General features: G+C 40.9%; 2 protein-coding genes across 2 annotated transcripts; one reads left to right on the forward strand and one right to left on the reverse strand.

The window, feature by feature from the left end:
• Window positions 1–3: 3 nt before the first annotated feature.
• On the forward strand, window positions 4–7,049 carry LOC145442070 (alpha-methylacyl-CoA racemase-like). Its single transcript, XM_080320068.1, has 8 exons — window positions 4–156; window positions 1,265–1,368; window positions 1,515–1,658; window positions 1,815–1,886; window positions 2,478–2,566; window positions 3,298–3,481; window positions 4,301–4,490; window positions 6,198–7,049. The coding sequence occupies exons 1-8, from the start codon at window positions 14–16 to the stop codon at window positions 6,409–6,411; spliced, it is 1,140 nt and encodes a 379-aa protein (XP_080176194.1). The 5' UTR covers window positions 4–13; the 3' UTR covers window positions 6,412–7,049.
• Window positions 7,050–15,585: 8,536 nt separating this feature from the next.
• Window positions 15,586–16,099, reverse strand: LOC145441161 (ER membrane protein complex subunit 6-like). The gene has a single exon (XM_080318968.1). The coding sequence runs from the start codon at window positions 16,095–16,097 to the stop codon at window positions 15,753–15,755; it is 345 nt and encodes a 114-aa protein (XP_080175094.1). The 5' UTR covers window positions 16,098–16,099; the 3' UTR covers window positions 15,586–15,752.
• Window positions 16,100–16,450: the final 351 nt, after the last annotated feature.

The raw sequence follows: 16,450 nt of genomic DNA on the forward strand, positions 1-16,450 counted from the left end.
GGATACTCTAAGTATGGCTTTGAAAGGGATAGCTGTGCTTGAGATAGCGGGATTGGCGCCCGCTCCATTTGCCGGGATGATTCTAGCTGACTTTGGGGCAAAAGTGATCCGCGTCGATCGTCTTGGAAAATTCAAGCCTTCTGACGGTTTATCTCGGTAAGTTGGTGAATATTCGCTGCTGACCTGTGGAGTGTATAGGCCCATGGTTGTAATGACTCGAGTCACTTTTTCAAATGCGTAAAATGACTCGACTTACACTCGAGTCATTGTGCATGACTCGAGAGTAGGACAGCCAAGACAGACATTTCACTCTAACTCCAAAGAATATCATCTCTCTTTAGTAAAGTTACCACATTATTGGTATTTCGTCTATAAGCCCTGATACTTGGAAAATAGGGCCAGAATCTGTTTACACTTCGAAAAATTACGATATTATGAACGCGAGCCATTCTATATCACTCGGGCAGAGTTGAGAAAAGTGGTTTGAACTGAACACTGAACATAATGACCTGGACTCGGTGGTGAATTGAAAATGACTCGAGTTGACTCGAATCAAAACTATAAAATTTAGATTGACTTCTAAGTCGGAACCTTGCGACTTGGTTAACCCCTGCATAGGCCACTTTTGATGTTAACATAACATTATAGGGAAGGTCTTCCGAAGTGTACTTGTATAAATGCCTATACATTTAGCTAGCTGTCGGGATAGATTATGAGATGCCCTAGGCGCGACAACAGGATAAATGTTTTTTTAAATGAGATTTAAAATTTAATTCACAACAATATGTAGATTATCTGTCGGTCTATTGCGCCTCCGTACACTTCCTGTTTACAATCCGGTGTTTCAACACTATGAGCAGGAAGAAGTGTTCTGAAAATTTGCTCAATTTGCCTGTGCTTGGTACCCGCGATGGGGGCCTAACTACATTCAATATAGGTGTAAATGCCAAGAATACAACCCTTTTCATATCGTGGTGTTCTGAGTAGCACGATGAATGTGAACAATGTTATTAGATACGAGAAACATTGCCGTAGTTTCAGAATATTGACATAAATTTATGTAAGGTGCCGGTACGTGTTCAGATTAGTCTTGTTACACCTAAAAATCAGCTTTGACACCTGAGGAAAATTGCAATCATACAAAATCAATTACAGAGAACGTACCCAGATTCCACCCTAGGTTATAATTACGCCTGTGTGCGCCTACCATGATTTCTTAATCCAGAACCCAATAGAATGGAATCTCACTTCACTTCCTTTACAGAGGCAAAAGGTCTATTGCCATCAATTTGAGGCATCCCAAAGGTATAAAGACTGTAAAACATCTCAGTAAGACTTCAGATGTCATCATAGATCCTTTCCGCCCTGGTGAGTTGATAACTTACTTACCATATACCCACATAGAATAGTCCTACTATGACTAATGAGTATTTCTTATTGGACAGATAATGTCCACAGTTCAGTATACATTTCATCATTCAGCCGTTAAAGTAGACGCTAACTTTTATTCGCAGGTGTAATGGAAAAGATGGGACTAGGTCCGGAGGTGTTAATGAAGGAGAATCGGGGACTTATCTATGCAAGACTTAGTGGGTATGGACAGTCTGGACCGTACAAAGACATGGCCGGTCATGATATTAACTATATCGCGACATCAGGTACAATGCCCTGTTGTACTAAACAACTCTATTCTTAATTTTCTTCAAGGATGGCTCTAAGTATGCATAATGCAGTCAGACTTGGTATTTACCTGAAAACTCATTTGTCAGGCAGCACAATTACTGTTTCAAATGTTATTATTCCCAATTTTCCAGGACTTCTTTCAGCCATATCGAGATCAGGAGAAAGGCCGTTGCCGCCATTAAATTTACTTGCAGACTTTGCAGGTATGTTGATGTGCAAGTTTTTTAATTAATTTTCAGTAAGATTTTTTGTCTGCATTTTACGACAATTCGGATTACCACAATCCGTGTGGTGCATGGTTTCCAAAACTAGGAGACGCGACCCCTATGGGTCATTTGCCCATTCTCTGAGGTAATGAAGATGAAAATTAAATACCAATGACTATGCCAATTAAATGGATGCTATCGGGAGCTCATTTCTGAGTATTTTAGATCATTTATCAAAATAGATGAAAACACAACATCTGAGGAATGAGAATCCGATAAATAAGGTATCAGATTATTCAGAGCGTCATTTAGCGCCACGTACTGAAATTTAAGGTCTGTGACTGGTCTTGGCCATCGGAGTTCCGAATCATATGACTTGGTTCGAGTCATGCGCAATGACTTGGTTCCAGGTCGAGTCATTTCCGTATTTTGAAACAATGACTCGAGTCACCAGAATATCGTGACTCGAGCCCGACTCGAGTCATTACAACCCTGCTTCACTGCATTGTAATCTTGCGGTTTGTGTTCTCAAACATTCTTGTTGAACTGAAGTGAAATTCTCTCTTCAACTGTGTCCGTATGTTACAGGTGGGGGGCTGATGTGCGCTTTCGGTGTTGTGACAGCGCTGCTGGAACGTCAAAAATCTGGGCTTGGGCAAGTTGTCGACGCTAATTTGGTGAGTGTTTTCTGTAGCGTTACGCGTTGAAGATGCTTGCAGTTGGTGACTCCGTGGTTCAAATTCCCTTGGCGCAGCGTAACCTTTCAGAAGGCACCAAACTCTACAACTATTATACATGCATCAGGGTTGTGGCCAAGTCGCAAGGTTCCGAGTCACAAGTCAGTCTCACTTTAATAGTTTTGACTCGAGTCAAGTCGAGTCATTTTTCAATTTACCACCGAGTCATAGTGTTTTTAATCGAGTCCAAGTCATAATGTTGACTGTTCGGTTTTCAGTTCAGCCCACTTTTTGAGTCTGCTCGAGTGATTTAGAATGGCTCGCATTCATAATATCTTAGCTTTCCTCAGTCCTAACAGTTTCTGGCCCTATTTTCCAAGTATCAGGACTAATAGACGACATACCAATGATGTGGTAACTTTACTAGGCCTATTCTTCGAAGTCACAGTGAAATGACTGTCTTTGCCGTCCTAGTTCTCAGGTCATATGACTTGGTCCGGGTCATGGACAATGAATCGTGTATAAACGAGTCAATACAAAAATTGACTCTGGTCGAGTCATTTTATGCATACGTAAAACTGACTCGAGTCAAGTCGAGTCACCTAAGTATCGTGACTCGAATCATTACAACCCTGCTGGCAGCTTTAAACACCTCTGCATTGACCTTTACGACAAATATACTTCGTGATCTGATTTATTTATTTGACAATTATTACTAACTCGTTTTGTAGACAGCGGGCGCTGGCTATGTGGGTTCGTTTGTTTACTCTCAACGGTCGCAATTCTTCAGCAATCCGCCCGGACATAATCTTTTGGACACGGGGGCACCGTTTTACGACACGTACGAGACCAAGGACGGACAATACGTCGCGGTGGGGGCTCTCGAGCCCCAGTTTTTCAAGGCTCTGATTACAGGTGGGTTATGGCTTTAGTGAAAAAAAAACATATTCAACTTATGTGACAGTACAAACTTGCGCAAATCACTGGATTATCAAAATGCCCAACTAGAACTAGGACTACCGTAAACAGGGGTTACTTTGGACTTGAGGGTAACTTTGGACACTAAGCAGCAAAACATTTGAATGGTTATTGATGGAATACTGCTTCGGCTGGAGGTTTAATTCATTTTCATGAGGCAACATCACCACTAGTAGTCTCAATAAAACCTGGATTCATTCCACTACCACACAAACTTGAATCGTCATTGATAAATTAATGGCTAGGGCATAATTCATCGAAATTGATGGTTATTAAACTTCTTACAACCAAACATTGATAGCATGTTAGCCATGGATTGGAAGGTTGGCAGCAGAGACCTTGAAGCAGTCCTTTTCCATGTCATCGAAGTAGTCTTAATCCACTTCAGAAATCTCGGCAGGCCAAGATCAATATGAGAAAATGTCATGTCCAAAGTCACCCTCTCATACTTCATCGAACGGGGTAACATTGTACAGTGAAAAATGTGATTTTTAGAGCTCTTGGAAGTGGCTGCTTCCTCTTCGTCAAAGTGTAACATCAACTATATTCATTATGACTTGCTTTTTAAAACGGAATGAAAAGGTTTTGAATTGAGAATATGCTAAAATATGAAAAAATGGGTAAGCAATAAGCCGAGAGATTGTACGCCGGTGGAAGCTTTTTTAAAATCTACCCAGTTAAATATGGCATAAATTACGACAAAATATATCCATTTGAGGACACAGCAAAAGGGACCATACCTTTTTTGTTTTCCAGGACTAAAAATTGACGAAAACAATATTCCTAACCAATTGGACATCGAGAAATGGCCACAGCTTAGGAAAGTATTGAAGGAAAGATTCAAGTCCCTGACGAGAGCGGAAGTCGAGAGTATTTTCGATGGCACCGATGCGTGCGTAACGCCGGTGCTTGACATGGACGAGGCGCCCCAACACCCGCATAACAAGTATGCTTTGTTATCAACCTTACCAGTACAAACCTCTACAACTGATTATTTCTAGATGACTAATTGGACTAATTGAGCGAAATGCCAGTAGTCTAATTCATATTTAATTTGTGAAACGTTTCCTGGCTCTAAGTTTAAATTCTAATCGAGTTTCTGGTTCTCGTGAAAATGCTGCAGTAGAATTGTAAATTGCGAAACAAGCCAAGCTCGCTGCACAGACATTTGCTATTGTCGTGTTTGTGGAATTGAACTATGATTTGATATGGACTGAAATTCATTCTATGCCAAAACTTTCGCGAAATCAGTAATTTTAATTTTAATCTAATTTCCTGAAGACTGTAGCTATAATTATAATCTAGTTCGGAAAAACTATGTAGTTATAATTCTAATTCAAGTGCGACTGTGAAAAAAGGAGTGGCTAGAACTCTAATTTGAGACTAATTTGGAAAAAAAGTGTGGAGCCATAATTCTGTTCTAATGTAATTTTTAAAAGACTGTTGCTATGTAGTTATAATTCTAATTCAAATCTAATATAGGGAATTTCAAAATTTTCTGGTCGACTCGAGTCAAGATTTTTTCGTATTGACTCGACTCGTACTCGAGTATTGTGCATGGCTCAAAGCGAGTCATATGACTCGAGACTAGAACAGCCAAAACAGTCATTTCATTGAAACTTCAAAGAATCGTGGAGTCAAAACGGAACAGTGAACATAATGACTCGGACTCGGTGGTGAATTGAAAATGACTCGACTTGACTCAAGTCAGAACTATACAAGGGAGCTTGACTTGTGACTCGGAACCTTGTGACTTGGTTACAACCCTGAGATCCAGCCCGGCCTTACTTCCTGTGCTGTTTTGGTATTCACGGTGTTTCGACATCAATTGTCATTGGTTATTTCACACCGGGCCGACATTCCTTATTTCTAGGGCGATTTTTTTTACCTAAAAAACCGTAGATTTTGACCTAAAAAATATTAATTTTTGCATTTCTTTACCTTAAAAGTATTAATTTTCACCAAATTTGACCTAATGTATGCAAATTAGGTGTTTCCCTACATAATGTTAGAATTGTACTACTCGTCTTCATTTCTGGTCGGAACTCACTGTCCTTACTAAGTAGTTTGGCATGAAAAAAACTTTTTTGCCTCAAAAACTGACAAATTTTTACATGGGAAAACTTTATTTTATTGAAATCTTATAGTGGTCCTTACAAAGTAGCTTGCCAAGAATGGAGAAAGAACGTTCAACAGCAGTAGTAGTTGCTGGGTGACAACACTGAAGTTGTGGGTACACTGCTGGTGACCAACAGTGTTGCCTCATTCTGCCAATGGTGTCTACATCACAATATTTCATTGTGCGCTTCTTGATATAAGAACTAATGCCTGTCTTGCTTCAGTTAGGATATTGCAGTACGTTGAGCATGACACCATGTCAAGGGTCAACCTATTTGTTTCATCTGAATGTCATGAATCGCAATAAGCAGACGATGGGCCGTCTACAACGGTAAGCCTATGAAGTAACCTACAAACTGTAAAATTCCAACTGAAAAGTTCACCGACAGTGCTAAATCTACGATACAAACGAAATGCAGATTGACGTTTTCTGACCTAGCGCTACAATTTTTATTTACCTAATTTTGACTTATTTTGACATGTTAAAAAAAACCGCCCTGCTTACACTTCACGTGTGCGTCGTATTGTTTTTCAGAATGAACCAATCCTTTCACACCTCTGGCGACGGTGTCACGGTGCCTTCGCCCGCCCCTAAACTGTCCCGGACGCCTGCCACGTACGGGTCGAAGATGAATGTGGAGTCTGGGGAGGATACGAGAGAAATTTTGGAACAGCACGGATTCACGGAGCACTATATTCGCGATCTGGAAGACGAGGGTGTTATCAACAAGCATTCCAGTAAACTTTGACGTGAGCTAGCTGGACGCAATGATTCGAGCGTTCGAATCTGAAACGTGTTTTAATTCCAATGATTCGGGTCAAATAGTGAGAGATTTTTTCAAGTACTGAAATATTATGTCTCATTCACTAATAGTTGTATTATCAACAAGAATTATAGTTTCGATGTTTTTTTGACACTGTTGAAGCCTATAAACCCCAATTTAACTCAAGCCAGCTTCAAAAACATGCACTGAAAAATTCGAAAATGACTTTTTCTGCGAAGCCATAATCGAACCACGGCATACTTACAAAGTGCAATGTTATAGGTATGTTCGAAAAACTTCCGACTTATATTTAAGGGGACTAGCAACCCAAAAACCTAAATTTTGGATGGCTACCCCCATCACCATGAAATTTTCACATTTGCTAGATGTCGCTATGTTAAAAACAAAAAAAACAAAAATTTTCGTTATACCCCACAGATTGTGGATTTTTTTGTATTTCAAAGACAGAAAATGCACCGACACGGGGAATGCAAAATCTCGATATTGTGAAGCCCTTTTTACGATCTAACGCCTTCTTTAGGAAGTACTAGAACAGTGCCGTGCTATGCTAAAATTTGAAGGATTACATGCAACCCACCTCGGAGAAATTTCATTTTGAAATTCACAAATTCAAAAAAATCCAAATTTTTATCATAAATTTGCTGTAAGTTTACTGTGACGTTCTGTACCTCTTGACATGGTAGACCTATGACTAAAAACTTTCAGCATAGCACAGGTCTGAATCTCAGCTTTTCAAAAAACCATGAGTGACGCATTTACGACAAATATTTCAAACAAATTTTTGGTTTGCCGTGATGCAACTTAACAAAATTTTACAATTGAGAAAACGACTATCAAACACTTGAAACATAAAAAGTCAATGAACAGGTGTTACCGATGTAATGATAAGAATGACTGCCAGAATGCTAGAATGCCAACTGACAGCAATCAAACAAATTTTTACCCGGAGATATTATAGATAGATGTATTTTATAACTGTCAAACACTATATTTTATAAAGTCATCGGACGAAACATGCGATCTTTTGGTAGGAACTTGAAAAAAAACACCCCCCTTCAATTATCAAGGGAAAATAAAATCGAAATTTTGCAGTTTTTAGTTATTGTTTGGGTAAAAAATGGCCATGAGGTGACAGCAGAGATAGGCTACAACGTTAACATTTCTTAGCAGAAAGAAAAATCAAAAATTTTGATTTTGTTAGGTTGCTAGTCCCCTTAAGGTTCTGTAGCACTGGCAATATTGTCAGTGTAATCGAATAAATGGTACGTGTTTGAATTTTCCACACCATACATGTGGTTATAACGTTACAATGAGCAACACTCTACTTGAAACCCTTCTTGCAAATATCTGAAGACAAGGTTTCGGGCTACCGAATGCTATATTATGATCTATGCAATTGATTTTGATGATGAATTTTTAAATGAATGAAAATCTATGTTATTATTTTTGTCACCCGCCAATTTAATGAAAGTCGCATCTTGCAATGCCGTTGATTCAGGACGGTTAATGATTTGTAGTACAGTACGCCAATGAGAGGTAGAACAGTAATGTAAATAGCAAGGTTCAGCAAAAAGAGAAGTGAATTGAACAGCACTGAAAATGAAAAGTGTTGTCTTCGTAAAGCCTGAGAAATTTGCCTCATCGTCACGTAGAACGCACTTCAGGTCGTCGTTCAGGATATCTTGAGGTGGACGGGAAGTATTGTGAGAGAGAGCGTAGTTGTGACGATAAGAATCTACCGCGTAGTCGGCGTTGGGTTCGATTCCGCGTCGGGGGTTATCCTGGGCTCCTCTTCTCCCGCGTTGCTGCCAGAATAAGACCCGATGAAAGAGTGCACTCGCAGGAAATGGAAAGATCAGCGGGATAGAGACCAACATCGAAAAAGAAATTGTGAAATCGGGCCGAGTTGGATGGTAAGTTATCTATAGTGGAACAGTATCCCGCCGGCCATCCGACAGTCGACGAGCATACGTCCACATTCAAGTCGAAATACAAGAAAATACTACTAAGTGAATATTACTCCATCCTCAAGATTGCCGGACCACGACTGACGTACCGATCCATGACATGCCATCCCATTTCTTGCTGCTTGCCTTTTTCTATACTCTCTTTACTTTTCATTCAGTGTGCATGCCTCCTCTTTACATCGCCCAGGCCAAGGTGGGTCTCTGATTCAATAGCTAGACTACTCCAAGTCGCTTCGAAACCGTCCTATCTTTTCATTGTATCGCATTTTTGTGGTGTATTGAACCGATAAAATTGCTAATAAACCAATGATGTTGATAATAAGTCATGTTTTCAATGATACCAAATCCGGCTCTCTCCAATTGGGTGACCGAAGAAGGTTCATCAACAATTAGGGTTACCTCTCTTTTTCAGGTCTTTGAAAATGTCGTCCGAGGACGCCTACATGTCCACCTTGTTGGCAAATTTGTCCTCCTTTACAGCTTCTACAGCTAGGATATGGACATTGGACAGGTCGGTGTGAAAATCGGCATGAATGACGCTAAATAGGTAATATGAGCGGGTCGTTCGGGAGTCAATTGAAAGTGACAACCTTCTTTGTCATTCAACTCCACAAATTCTCCAGCAAAATTGGCAAACTCGCCTGTTTTCAGTCTTGATCAACTGACTATTTGATTTGGTAAAAGTAGCCTACTTTCCCGATTCCAAAATATGGTAACAATAATCAATAGGTTGGCCATCACTGTCATATATCAATTCAAATTGTGCGCGCACACCATCGTGGTCGTTTGTGGGTGATCCTAGGGCAAGTTTTTGCAACTTTTGCAACTTTTTTACAGCTTCCGGCAGCTTCCTAGATACTCGTATACTAAGATATGTAGAATGCTGTTCTAAGCTGTTTGAAGGAATCTTGTAGTGCAACTTTTTGCAACATTTTGCAAAGCTGTCTCGATTTTTCATGAAAGTATTTTCGATTTTGGTGAAATACACGGCGGAATTCGACTGAAACACCGTAAATCAGCACCGAAGTAACGCTCTTACGGGTATTTCGGGAGCTGAGTTGTGGTCAAAATGCATCTTCTGCTACTTTTTAACTTTTTTCAAAAATAAATGCAACTTTCCACGGATTTAGCTGCAACAAAAACTTGCCCTAGCGATGACAATGAAAAATATACATCAGTCGTGTTTCTTCACATGGACGTTTTCCCGACCAGTGCTCGGTATAGTTTAGGCTCAGGTAGCCTATACCCATTACAGCTGTTGTACTTTGGCACTCATTATGCGTTTTATTACTTTTTATATAATTATAGACATAGGATGTGGGCTTTTTAAGAGGAATTTCCAGTTTCTATCGGATTAGGATCAAGATAAGGATTGGAATAACAAAATATCTGGATTAGGACTGGGATGAGGATTTGAAGCTTTGATTGGATAGAGTAGGACATATAAATCTCAAATCCGCTCATCTCTGGCATCATAGGCGCTGAGTTTCAGGGGGGCGGGGGGCGCAGCCATCCCCTGAAACATTTATGGGGTGGCGGCCACCCCATACAACAAGATTAAACGCCCGCCGTCTGCGATCTCAAATCATCAGCGCTGTCAATTAGCGAGTCCGTTGTAGCGTGAGAATGCCAACTATTTACTATTAACCGATACCCGCGCGAATATTTGAATAAGCAGCTTCGTTGGCGGCGACGAACTAGTGCTTAAAACACCGCAATAAATTGTAATCCGTGATTAGTAATTAGATAATCAAAGCAGCCATGTTCACGACTTCGATTTCTTTACGCTTGAGCTGAGAAACACCATCTTCTCTCTCGACCAGGAGCGAGTTCACGTGCTCCTTCTCCTGATTAAATTGTATTTGCGCCCATATTCGTTTACAAAATAATTCTTGAGTGAGGTCCCTGATAGTCTCTTTAATTAAAGGCTTGGAGCGCGGAATAGGACGGTGTGTTTGTGTATGGCTGCGAATTGAAAGTTCATTCCTGCGCAGAGTGCGCATATTCATTACTCCAACAACTAACTTCCATTGGGAAATGCGACAATGCCGCTCAAACGTCGTTACAATTAGCAAACAAATGTCACGATGTCAGACTTGGAACCCCATTGTGCTGTACGCAAGTTGAGAAATTACTGATTAGATGCGCGCTTTCTCGTTTGCTATCATCTGCACTCGGCAGGCTACTAATTCGTGTCTGCTTTATACACTCGTATTCCCTCAGTGTGACTTGACAGTCTTTGATTTATCATTAATACAGCGCATTGTTCAGTGCACGGCGTTGAATTACGAGTCACGGTTTTCTGATGACTCGACTTGACTCGAGTCATTTTCTCAAAATACGAAAATGACGCGACTCGAGTCAATATGTTTATTGACTAGACTTGGACCCGAGTCATGGCGCATGACTCGAACCAAGTCATATGACTCGAGAATCGGTAGTCAGACGGCCAAGACCGACATTTCATTGTAATTTTGAAGAATAGTAAATGTACCACCCAATCCGGATTTCGTCAATTGGTATGGTACTTGAAACTGCGACGAGAAACTGCTAAAATGAGGGAAATTAGTATATTATAAATGCGAACCATTCGATATCACTGAACAGAATTATATAAAGTGGGCTTAACAAGACTTTAACGGGAAACTGAGCAGTAAACACGAAGACTTGGACTCGGGTCATAATACCGTCACTCGGATTCGACCGCATCTGCTCGCTGACTTGGACTCGGCCTTGAATCGGTGGTGAATAGCAAATGACTCGAGTAAAAACTATAAAAGTGAGATTGACTTGTGACTAGGCTTACCATTTTAGAAATCTGAAAATAGGGCACTTTTTCAGAAATTCGAGACTTGCAAACCGGTGCAGGAGCCCGTGCTCCTTCTCTCCTATCGGTTATTTAACAATACCACATCACGTGACTTATCGCATAGTTATAACTATAGGGCTGGGCACAATGATTCGAGTACTCGAATCTGAATCGAGTATTAATTTTAATGATTCGAGTCGAGTAGTAAAAGTCGATTTTTTCGAGTACTGAAATTATACGTTTCTCGCCACTGAAAGTTAATTTATCAACGAGAATTTTCGATACTAATTTTCACTGTTGGAGCCTTGAAACATTGATTGCCCGTATGGTACCATACGTAACATGTATTGTAGTACAAATTTGTTAAGCTACCAACGTTACTGGGAATAGCATGTTTCTGAAGTCATGATCATCCCACAACATTGTCACCAAGTGCAATGAAATCGGTATGGTCGAATAATACCAAAGTATCTTTAATGTGATGGATAACAGGCATTATATTCTTTGAGATCGCATAAAAGGTACATATTAGAGCTTTGACATATTACATTCTATTATGACGTCATAACGAGTGATACTCGATTACTCGACTCGACTCGAAGCATATTACGTGATTCAGAATCGAATCACTCAGGTACTCGATTTTGCCCAGCCCTAGTTATAACCCAGTGCATATCAAAGATTGACTCAGTGAGACTCATGTACGTTAACTTACTGCTTATACCCGAATTGATACAACCGTTCGTACAATATATCTGGAAGAGGCAATTGTTTGTGTCTATTGTTTGTTTGTTTGTTTTATTGACATAATTGGCGCTTGTAAACACTTAGGTCATTTGCGCCCGCACAGCACTGGCGTAACAGCATGTGCTGCCGCCCCTGGCTCTCGCTTAAATGCCGATCCCTAAGTAGACAGCAGCAAATTTTGACATATATTGATTTTCAAACAATCTTGTCAATAAAAATAAGTACAAATAATATGCCGCGTCTCAGCCTCACCGTCTCAACGTTAATAAGGCCAAAAATAATGCAGACAAGAAACAGCGAACGATTGTATTGTGCAAATAGAAAATCAATAGCCGCCTCAAAACTTAACTTTTCCGACTTTCACTGAAGCAAAATCAGCGATAATATCCTCAAATTCAAGTTTTTGCACGTATAGTATCTTTCTAGGGACAGAATGGATAGAGTTGATAGCCGATAATCATTCATGGTAGAACGTGAATAAAACTTGATCAGTTTGAGCTTTGAGAAGCTCCTCTCACAGCTCGCAATTGAAATACCAATAAAGTTTCAGACACGAGCATAAATATGGTGTCGAATCAAGTAGCTTTGCATTAACTAACCACTGTAAAACATCCAACGCTGGTTTCACTGCTCCGCATCAGCCTCTTAACTCCGTCAATTTCCACAGTTAACTCCAAAAAGTCCACCTCGTCGTCATAAGTGCTTTTAAAAGCGCTGGTGAATAAATTGTCACTTTCGCTTTGCAGCAGCGCGTGGGGATGGAAAATCCAAACATATCATTCAAGTGGTGTATGCCGATAAAACTAGTTTCAGCTTCAAGTTTACTTGTCACACCTGAATATCCAGACAAGCCTACTGCTGAGCCAGCTAAAGGCATAATTGGCCATGGTCATCCTATAGTTGGCCAGGCCCTCCGAGCGCTCAAATTTAACAATACAGATCTTAATCGAAAGCTATTGTTGCCCTGATTTCGGAAATACAATTTAAATGCTGGTCTGAAAATCGACATTGTTCCGAATTATCGCTCGATATAATTTCCATTATCATGGTCAATTGGTCAGTGTGTTGCGGTGCTCCGATGGTTAGGAACAATCGGCCTTGACGGCTATTTTGGAGTGGTTCCATTGTCGTGTTAACATATTACCTCGTGTTTTCGGAATCAGCGCGACACTAGCTTTCGATTGAGACCAGTTTGAATAAATTTCAGCTCACGGGACCCCAGCTATAAGACTACCAATTACGTTTCTTTTAGCCGGCTGCGTACACTGTGCATGTGCACTGTGTAGCCTCACTTTGCCGCCCCCCTGGCGCAGAGCCAGAACCGCCAAGTGGCTGCTACGCCACTGCCGCACAGTAAACTTCGTAAGGTCTGTTTTCGCTTCTTTCTTGCGTCCCTTTTCCCGGGCTTTTTCTGCCTTCTTTCAAGAGTTCGGCTTTCTCTTCCGCTAGGCTTTTCAAGGCGCTGTATACAGCGGGATCGGCGATGAGGAGCCAAGATAAACCTCCGACACACAGACACATGGCAGAGCCGAGACTCGAACCAGCAACCATTAAGTCATGACTGCAGTGTTTAACCACCTGCACCACTCGCTTCCCCGTTTGTGACTATTGAACTACAGTCAAGAACTACACTGGACGTTCGTGTCAGCTACTGCCAGTTAAGTATACACTGTAATCGCTGAATTTTTCCCACTTTGTGATCGGTTGACTAAAAAAAAGGTCAACTTTCCGCTCAGAGCTCAAATTACCGTTTTCACTCCGAAATACCCGCCGGAACGTCACTTCTTTGCTAATTTACGGCATATCACTCGCATTTTGCTTTAAATGTGACCTAAATTTTCAAAAAAGTCGACAAAATCTCAAAAAAGAGGACAAAAAAGGGCGTCATCCGAGGACACTTTCAAAAAAGAGAACAAATCCTCTAAGAGGACGTATATGGTAGCCCTACTTGTGACTCGGAGCCTGCTGGTGACTTGGCTCAATCCTGTGACTAATACAATTGACTCGCCCAGATGAAGCATCATAATTTATATAACTTGACTGGTCACATGGCATGAGAAAGGATAATTGATAGCATAATATGCGAAACTACTAATATTAATGACGAAATTCAACTGGTTCGTCGTTCGCCATCCCCCTATATCTGTTCATTATATCGCATTGGGTGTCTTCCTGTAGGCCTATATGTGTGTCAAGTGTGTGTCTTGGGCAGATGAAAATATAATCTGTCGATTGATTGAACATCTTCGAGCGCCTATACATAAAATATCAATAATTTAATAAAAGCAATTCTTTCGGTTTGGTTCGTCTCCATCATCGGGTCATCTGATCGCAGTCGTTGTAGAAGGCGAATTTGTAGTTGAAGTCGTAGTAGAAGCCGCCGCTAATTGGCGTTCGTATACGTGTATTATTCATATTAAGTCTTTGTAGTCGTAATTTTATCGTTTATGATGGTTGGTATATAATTTGGGTGGGTATCCCGGCATTTATTCACAACATGACCAGTGACCACTCGTGATTTCGGTGCGTAGTCAGCCTGTATAAAAAAAGTAGATTAGTCCGGAGTTCACCAGAAATGGACATGGACATTGGACATAGGCATTTTGACAAGGGTTATTGGCACCCGCAGTTAATTCATTACGACTATGCTAGGGAATGCGGCCGTAAGAGCTACATAGGTAATCGAAATGTGACCGTGATTGGCAAAAATGTTGGCTACCCCTGGCCAAGACCGTAGAATATTTACAAGAGCTATCCATATTTATGACACCTTCATCTACAATAAAGTGCATATTTTCAGATGTCTCTCTGTGACTGTCAAGACGTCAAGTTTGAACAAGTTGTGAAAATGCTTTTCTTGAGATGGAGGATTAGGTATGCATATTAAAATCAAGATATCTGGCGCGAAGAACATTTCAATGTTAATTAAATGCATCAAAATACTCGAGAGCTAGGTTGATATAGGCCTACGAAACTATCGTGGGCGAATCCAATTGGAGAATATGAGATGCAGAACTTACCGTTTCGGCCAGAATACAAATCGTTAGGTGCGATAAATAGTCAGCTATACCGTTGAACAACGGTTATATAGTGACATATCAAGTAACTAACGTCACATTTAAAAAGAAACTTTTTCCCTCATGAGGCCTACTCATCGATGTCGTTACATTGTCTTACAACATGCCTTCAAACAGAAGTTACAAGTAAAAAAATGTAACCGGGAATACCTTTCTATGGTAATCGTAATCGACTACTCCGAGATTTTGCTATAATCGTAATCGCGTGATTTCCAAGTTATCGTAATCGCAATGGATTGCATTCATGAAGTAATCACTTCATGTCTGGAGGCCTAAACTGCCCAAAATAATGCAGAAACCATCATCGAATTTTGCGTGTAATAGATTGACGAATATAGGCTGATCAATTGATCAGCTGTTAGCCGACATCGGAAACGAAATAGCTATCGCACTCGACAGGAGATTGTAAGCAGAGGCTACAATTTCACGGCGGAAGGAACATTGGAGAACGACTTGACTCAGTAGGATAAACACACTGGAGAGCTGACTCTAACGCAGTCGGTTTGCCACCCCTCTCACATTCTCCTCAAAAACCACATTCAATACCAAAATCTCTTTTATTGCAACTTCACATGTCATATATTTCCAGTGTACTGTAGCTTCCAAAACGACTTTGTTCATCTTCGCACCGTACACAAATAAACGGAACCGCGTCTTCAAGCAGACAAGTATACCGCAACCCCGACTCAACGGTCGGCCGTAATCTCAGTAAACGTGTACCATTCCATACAGAAACGTCCAAAACAAGATGTACGTGAACAGCGCGCCGAACTGTCCGCTCACGAGCACCGACGTTCGCGAAGGGAAATACTTCTGAGCCGGGTTGAAATCAGCTTTGATCATCAGTCCGAGAAACAGGAAGATTGCACAGAAAACGTAAAAGGCGAACCCGTACAGCCCTGTAAGCCCTAAAATGCCGGCAGTCACACCACCTAAAGCCGATACCCCGGTACGTCCGTACTCCATAATCGCCGCATTTTGGCGTATCGCCAGTATGTTGACTTGAGTTACAGGCGCGGCCTGTTGCTTATTCGTCTTTTCCTTGCCCATGTCGACCTATGCCGTAGGTTATATAGCAACAGTACCTGTCGAAATACAAAATAAATTTGAGCAATTACATTATGGAAATCTAACGATAGTGATACCATGAGCAGAGACAGTTGCGCGATGAAATTTAGGCTTCCCGTCCTGGCCTAACATACACTTTTAAACACAATGGCGACTTGGGGTAGGCATAACGATGCTAGTACTCAAATCCGAGTCTAGTATCACCGTCGTGATTTACGGTTGTAATGACTCGAGTCATTTTTTCAAATGCCTAAAATGACTCGACTCGAGTCAATTTTTGTATTGACTCGACTTGTGCTCGAGTCATTGTGTTGTGACTCGAGTCCAAGTCCAAG

The sequence above is a fragment of the Botryllus schlosseri genome, chromosome 1 (genome assembly GCF_051294905.1).
Source record: "Botryllus schlosseri isolate E-star chromosome 1, Bs_hap1, whole genome shotgun sequence".
Lineage (NCBI taxonomy): Eukaryota > Metazoa > Chordata > Ascidiacea > Stolidobranchia > Styelidae > Botryllus > Botryllus schlosseri.

What these genes read in the sequence shown, in the direction of transcription:
- LOC145442070 (XM_080320068.1), top strand. Translation starts at nt 14, where the DNA reads ATGGCTTTGAAAGGGATAGCTGTGCTTGAGATAGCGGGATTGGCGCCC. An exon ending in TAACTATATCGCGACATCAG is followed by an intron (nt 1,659 to 1,814) that starts GTACAATGCCCT and finishes CCAATTTTCCAG; the next exon opens with GACTTCTTTCAGCCATATCG. An exon ending in CCCCAACACCCGCATAACAA is followed by an intron (nt 4,491 to 6,197) that starts GTATGCTTTGTT and finishes ATTGTTTTTCAG; the next exon opens with AATGAACCAATCCTTTCACA.
- LOC145441161 (XM_080318968.1), bottom strand. Translation starts at nt 16,097, where the DNA reads ATGGGCAAGGAAAAGACGAATAAGCAACAGGCCGCGCCTGTAACTCAA.